This window comes from Zingiber officinale, chromosome 9B (genome assembly GCF_018446385.1).
Source record: "Zingiber officinale cultivar Zhangliang chromosome 9B, Zo_v1.1, whole genome shotgun sequence".
NCBI lineage: Eukaryota > Viridiplantae > Streptophyta > Magnoliopsida > Zingiberales > Zingiberaceae > Zingiber > Zingiber officinale.
Window position 1 is genome coordinate 31,223,967 of NC_056003.1, and position 7,430 is coordinate 31,231,396.

Sequence of the window (7,430 nt, forward strand, 5' to 3'; positions counted from 1 at the left end):
AGGAGCATTGCCAACGTTATAAGAACCTATAGGGTCACACACAAAGGATAATTAGATGGAGATTAGGTTCATTTGATGAACCTAAAGGATTAGGTTCATGTGATGAACCAAATTGGATTAAGAGTAATCCAAATTGAGTTAATTGAGTTGGACTCAATTTGGTTCATGTGTTAAGTGAATATAATTTAGACTTAGACTCATTTAATTAATTTAATTCAATGAATAGAGATTCATTAAATTAAAATTGACTTGAACCAATGGTTAGATTAGATCAACCAAGGGATAGAAGTGGTCAAGTTTGACTTGACTTGAGAGGAAGATGAAGGGTCAAGTTTGACTTGACCATTTGCCACCTCATTGGTGAGTTGCCATTGAGTGGGCTAATGATGAAGTGCCACATCATCAAGACCACTTCATGGTGTGCCACCTCATGAGGGAGATGAAGAGTTTTTGACTCTTAAAATCCCATGGAGTATATAACCTCTTTTCATGAAAGTGGTCGGCCACTAAATCATCTTGGGAATTTTCATTTTGTTTTAAAACCTCCATCTTCTTCCTCAAGCTTTCTTCTCTCCCTCTCCTCCTCTTTGGATGAATCTTTCAAAGGTGCTAGCACACCTTTTGTTAGGTTTCTCCATCATTTGTTCGTGTGGATACGCATAGAGGGTTGTACACTTGACAACCTTGAGATCCGGCGAACCTTGGACGAGCGGGATACGCGAAGGGCTTCACTTCAAAGGTATATCTTCTGATCTTGTAGATCTAGGAGTAGAAAACATATATATGAAATTTTTAAAACTTCGCACAGATCCGGTGGTATGGGATTCGGGGTTTCCGCAACACAAAAAGCGGTTTTTGCGGCCCGAAAAACCCAACAGTGGTATCAGATCCACATGCGAAGCGTATACATGTTTTACTTTGAATTTTATGAAATTCTACAGATCTGTAAGTTTCTGTGTTTTTATGATTTTTATAGATTTTATGGGTAATTTTCTCGTAGAAGCGAAGTACAAGTGTTTAGACACTTGTAGGCTTCGACTACCGAGAAAATATTTCCGAAACGGCAAGGTTTCGCCCTAAATCATTTTGGGAGAGTGGACTAAGGCGTTATAAGATCGCTTAGGAACACTCGCGATGGTTATATCGCGGGTAGGGGTGCTGCCCCTGACCCCGCAAGGAGCTTCGTTCCGCGATTGCGCCCGAAAATCGCTAAACGGGACCACCGGGAATTTTTACTCATAAAAATTGTAAAAATTATAAGAAAAATTACATAAATTTATAGAAATTACATAATTTAGAATTATGTATTATTTTGTGATGGTCATGGCCCAAAAGACCCTAATTTGATTAGAAATTGTGTTGTAATTCATAATACGGCCTGCGTGCCGTCATGTGATTGTGCGTGGTTGAATCGATAGTGAGATGATATAGGGAACATTACTCTTAATCCTTCCTAGTCGAGTATTAACATTTAGGGACAATGTTAATGCGACGAGACTAGCATGTAGGTCAACTCGATGACTTGATCTCACAAGTCATGGATATGGAGATATCAAGTTGACACATGGATACGCATTGGAGAATGTATACTGAATGACCCGCCATGAGAAAGTATCATGGATCGTTATATAAGTGTCATATACTTTCTCATGTAGCTATTAGTATGACTACTAGTCCTTAGACCTGAAGTCACCATGGTTCCCTACATAAGAAGTTACGTACTTTGGCTTCGTCGAACGTCACCCGTAACTGGGTGGACTATAAAGGCGATTACTGGGTATGTAACAAATTATGCGGAGGGATGTGAGTGATGTAGATGGGATCTATCCCTCCTATACGACGGGAGTGACATCGATATTCTTGATAGAGTGAGACCACTAAGTGCATGGCCATGCCCAAATGAGTCAATATGAGATATTGAGGTCATTTGATTGAGTGAGTCTACTTGAGATTCAAGATTTAGATTGATTAGAGGATGACACGGTCTATGCCTCATATTGATCAATCTAGATGTCTAGGATAGAAGGACAATGTCATATATTGTGAGGAGTCACAATTAGTAGTCACAAGGTGATGTTGGATCTCAACATTCTTATAACTTGGGTAGTAATGATGTGTTGCTAGATACCGCTCATTACTTATGCTTTTAAATGGGTTTAGGTGCATTGCCAACGTTATAAAAACCTATAGGGTCACACACATAGGGCAATTAGATGGAGATTAGGTTCATTTGATGAACCTAAAGGATTAGGCTCATGTGATGAACCAAATTGGATTAAGAGTAATTCAAATTGAGCTAATTGAGTTGGACTCAAATTGACCTAAAGGATTAGGCTCTTCTTCTCCTTTTTTTCTCAACGGCAGCCTCCCTTCTCCTTTTTTTCTCAACGGCAGCCTCTCTTCTTCTCCCATTTCCCTTTTGTTTTTGAAGCCAACCACGGCCACCTTTTCCTTTCCTTGTTGTCCTTGCATCTCAGCAACAGTCGCTGGAGCGCCGCCGGAGAAAGCCGAGGCCACCAACGAACAGTTCTCCTTCCTTGCTTTCACGATTTTTCCAACATTCAAAATATATAACAGGTCAACGGGTAACGGCTAGCCGGCCTATTGATCCAATTACGGATATAACCCGGTTTGGATCCTGCTGGTAATCGGGTCTACCCACAAGTAGGCAACAAGTTTCATTATCAGAAACTGAATGAAGAAACTTATTGTATGTAATATTATACAATATGTAATAATTCCCTAGTGTGATATGATCTAGATATGTGTCAGATATTTAGTCTAACTTACTGCAAATAAAACTAGCACTATGGTTTTCTTTTGTTTCTCTACTGCATTTTGTTAATAACCCTCTGTTTGGGAGGAGATGAGTAAAGGGAAGGGAAAGGTAAACATGGGTAAAATGAATTTTTACCCTTGTTTGGGAGAGAGTAAGCTATGAAGGGGAAGGGGAGAGAAGGGTAAAGCCTCCCCTTGCATGCTCGGGAATAAGCGAAATTCCTTACACCCCAAATTGGGGTGTAAGGAAGGATAAGGAGAAATTATTACAATTATATCCTTATTTATTTTTTCACATGCAGATTTATTAAAAAAATAAGAGGATATTTTTGTAAATTTATATATTTAACCTTCATTCCATCCCTTTCCTCTCACATAAACTTTCCCTCCCTTCCAAACAAGGGTAAGATCCTTTCCCTCCCTTCCCCTTCCATCCCCTTCCATTAATAAACCTTACCTCACCCCATCCAAACAGAGGGTAAAGGGGGAAAATGCTTCTTAACGCGAGTCCAAACTCTTTCATTAAGTTTATCATCATCGATTAAAATCTAAATGACTAGAATTGTCAAAAAAAAAAAATGAAATGTCATCCATCAAATTTCATTTGATATTGTGTCATGACTAGATAGATATTCAGTATCTTCTCATTAATGTTCCGATTCAAAGTTAATGGTATTGCCGAACTGCAAAAAGACCTTGGTCTTGCTGTCAGAGATAAAGCTATGTGAAACAAACTGCAATTGAATTTGAAGGTTAACAATTTTATTGAGTGGTTCATTTTAAGGATAAAAGGGAAACTTTCTACGAAGGTGCTTGCCAGTCATGTGAGTTTGGGAAGACATGATTTTTGATGCTTGAATTTATTTTAAATAGAAACAGTCTCATTTTACTCCGTACTCTGGTTTATATAATTTTAAGTTCATTTCTTGCCCCCTAAAAATGACATGTATTTTGTTCATTTAACTATTTAGGACGAAGAAAAAAGTGGCCAATAAGCTCATTTACTTTTGTTGAATATTGCTTGATGCATTGAAGAAAGACTAGTTGAATTTGAAACAAATTGGGTTAAGGAGATTCCTAGACTTAAGTATGATCCTGTGAGCACTTTCAGTAAAGTACATGCGTTTAAAGTTGCATCTATGGGTAACCAAAGCATGTTTATGACGGATTAATGGAAGGAAAAGATTTGGAACAAATTGAACGAGATACAAAATTGTTTGAGCCTTGGAGGTAAATTAGAAGCTCAACTATTGCACCTTAGATGAACTAAAAAAAGAGGGAGCCAAAGGACCAAGGCAGACTTGAATAAAAAGGTTCTTAGTAAAAGGGCCAACTTACCCTTGCTATTGAAGGCCAAATCCATCTTCTTCTTCTGCAGCTTCTAAAAAATCACCTGACCCCCACATATAAAATTTGGCAAGCACCACATCCAATATCATCACCGATATCTTCCACCTCATTGTCGCTTGTGGCTGAAAATTTCTTGTCGCCCTCAACTCCCTCTTAAAAGCTTGACCCTCTACAACTCAATGATCTAAGAATCAAGCTTTCTCTTCTCCAATTTGAGGGTTTCTCCCATGATTTGCAGTTTGTCGATTGGACAACATTGGCAAGGGTAGAGGCCTTATCCATCTTTGCAGTATGTTTGAGAATGATTAATGGAAGGAAAAGCAGACAATTCAAATTAATTGAACGAAATGCAAAACAATTCGAGCTAAATTAGAACCTCAAATGAAGTTAAATACTGAGAAGGGCAACTTAAGCCTAAGGGTCGTATAAGGTAGACCCAAATAGAAAGGTCCTGAGTTCTTACCAAGATGAAGAAGAGAAATGTAAAATAAACTTCTCCTTCAGGGTGAAGTGGGCAGAATAGACAATGCTTGCTCAAAAAAAAAAAAATGCGAGAGGTAAATAAAACATTGGAAGTAAAATAAAAGATATTGAAGTTAAGCTATTTAAGCTCAAGATCTCTTTTTAGCTTTGCCCTTTTCAATGTCCCTGATTTTCAAAAATTTCTCTTAGGGTGGGAGAAATGTCTTTGCTATCATTGAACTAAATAATACCACCAACCTTCTCATTTTCTGTCATCTTTGCTATCCTTTATGTTAATTTGCCCTAGATCACACCACAAATTCCAATTTCATTAGTCGTTGTCGGACTATCTATAGTGTACTAATGCTTGAAGCTTTAATTTTTTTTAGTTTCATTTCTTAAAGTTTTTGTGATTTGTAATTAAGCCTCTTTATGCATAATCATAATACATGGTTCAGGGTCCCCTCGGGATGGACTAGTGGCTAGTGCATGGGGTGTTGCTACAATGAGTTCTGGGGGTCAAATCTCGACTAGTAGCCAGGTTCCTGCCCTTTCCTATGCACTAGTCATTGTCCGGGCTAGTAGCCCCCCTGATTTACCTCCTCCGTGTTGGCCTAGGGACGGGTTGGCGGAGGCCCTCAGCGAATCACCTTTTGCTACAATAATACATGGTTCAGGGCCCACGGGCTGACGCCAATGCTTCAGTGGTGTTGTCACAAATAAGTTTGGGTCTATTTCTAACAGGTGCGACAGCCTCGTGAGTTACCTTACTTCCTACAAGCGTTATTGTTACTAGTTGAAGTCCCTATGATTTACATACTTGTATCTAGACGGGGGTCGATACTGGGCCATCTAAGGTGAGCTTTGTCACCTTTTGCCACAGATAATACATAGTTGTGTTTACAAATATGTCTAGGTACTGATGCGGGCTTTATCAGATCCTCCACTTCGAGAATACCATGTGTGGTGGTCTCTTTCGGATTCCAAGTACGGTGGAAGTACTACTTTGCTTTCCAAAAAGCAACTTGAGCCTAAGAAGAACTACAAGAAAAATCCTTATAGACATTGGTGAAACAACAACAGTTTTAAGCAAAAATCGATGTCTTTGAGTATTTTACACGGGTTTTTCTAAAAATCGGTGTCTATGAGCACAGGTTTTCGCACATAGACATCGATTTTTTAGGCGATGTCTATGAGCGCCTTTTTTCGTTAATAGACACGATTTTAACAGCGATTTTTAAAACTCGGTGTCTATGATCCAAAATAAAATAATATAATTTTCCCACCAATACTTAGCCAAAATTTACAACACTTCACTCTTCCCTTCAAACCTAAACCTATATCGCGCCGTCCACCGTATACCGTCGCGACGCCACCACTACTTTCCTCCTCGCCGCTGGCCGTCCGACCATCTCTCTCAGCCTCATCTCCCTCTTCCCCTTCCTAGATCGACGCCCCTTCTCTCAGCCTTATTCTGTTGTGTTTGATTATAAACGATCCCAATTCCAGCCCACCGCTCGTCGCGGATTTTGGTTGTCTCACCCTCAGCTCTTGTTATTTCGGCATTGAGAACTCGTTCATCGAGGTAAATCTTCCTTCTCCATGCTCCTATCGTTGTTCGTCATGATGTTTTCAGTAGATTGTTTCATTTGCCCTGCTAATCTCGGTTTAGGGTTTCGATCGGAACTTGTAGTACAGGCTTCGTGTCGTCATTTGCCCTATTGATCTCGGTTTTGGCTAACTCTTATTTGGTTTATTTGTTTTGATGTGTAGTGTTGGAAAGACGTCGCTGATGAACCAGTATCCTTCATCATCCTCTTTGTTTGTCGTCTCTGTAAATCTGAGGTTTCCTTTACATTTGATAATTACTGATCTGGACTATTTTTTTCTTTTATTTGTCTTTTTTTTTCCGTAAACATGAAATGCCAATTACCTAGAATTGCACTCCCCTTGTTATTTCACTACAAACCAGAGATAAGCGAGTTTCTGATCTCGGATTTATGGTGCTTATGGGTAGTTATGGAACAATTTCTTCATGGTCTAATTGTTGTATAGCCTTCTATCTGCATTTTGTGGTCTCTTAAACCTCACCATTAGATATGTGCACAAAAAGTTCACGCAGCAGTATAAGGTCACCATTGGCGCTGATTTTGTCACCAAGGAAATTCTAGTTGATGACAGACTCGTTACCTTGCAGGTGAGTTTGAAATTGAATGAACCATTGGCAAGCTTCTTATTGGTTCCTTCATTTAGTGCTTGAATTGTGCATCATTTTGTGGTCTAGATTTGGGATACTACAGGACAAGAAAGATTCCAGAGTCTTGGTGTTGCATTCTACAGAGGAGTTGACTGCTGCGTCTTGGTCTATGATGTTAATGTCCGAAGATCATTTGACACTCTTGATAATTGGCATGATGAATTTCTTAATTAGGTCCATAGTATTATCTCTTTGGCTTTCTAGCCTAACTTGGCATTTTTTTACTCTAATTTTGTATATCTTAATGCTTTTGTTTGTTGATTTTTTGAAATATAATCCCTTTTCTGGTATTAGTTTTAGATACATCAGGATCTTATAGATTGCATCTGGAATTGAGTCTTTCTTGAGCACGTGGCAAAGTTATAATGTCTTGGCTTCTAAATGTAACTCTTGCTTTTCTGATTTCCAGTTTATTAATTGCATTTTCTAGTCTCATTCGCATGACATAGGATTGTATAACCTGTATGCTCGATGTTCAGGTTTTTCTAATTCTCTCCTTTCCATATATTTTCTATGGAAAATTTGTGAGAAGATGCGGTGTGGTCCTGAAAGTATATAAATTCTACAGTGGATATAATCACAC

The 7,430-nt window shown here is 38.8% G+C and overlaps 1 protein-coding gene across 1 annotated transcript; it reads left to right on the plus strand.

The window, feature by feature from the left end:
• The first annotated feature begins 5,512 nt into the window (after positions 1-5,512).
• On the plus strand, positions 5,513-7,021 carry LOC122022910 (ras-related protein Rab7-like). Its single transcript, XM_042581017.1, has 4 exons — positions 5,513-5,658; positions 6,364-6,390; positions 6,688-6,787; positions 6,875-7,021. Exons 1-4 carry the CDS (start codon positions 5,513-5,515, stop codon positions 7,019-7,021), a joined length of 420 nt encoding a protein of 139 aa, XP_042436951.1.
• The last annotated feature ends 409 nt before the right edge of the window (positions 7,022-7,430 follow it).

Coding starts and splice junctions, on each gene's coding strand:
- LOC122022910 (XM_042581017.1), top strand. CDS start 5,513: ATGCGGGCTTTATCAGATCCTCCACTTCGAGAATACCATGTGTGGTGG. Junction 5,659..6,363: donor AAAAATCCTTATAGACATTG/GTGAAACAACAA, acceptor TTTGATGTGTAG/TGTTGGAAAGACGTCGCTGA. Junction 6,391..6,687: donor AAGACGTCGCTGATGAACCA/GTATCCTTCATC, acceptor CCTCACCATTAG/ATATGTGCACAAAAAGTTCA.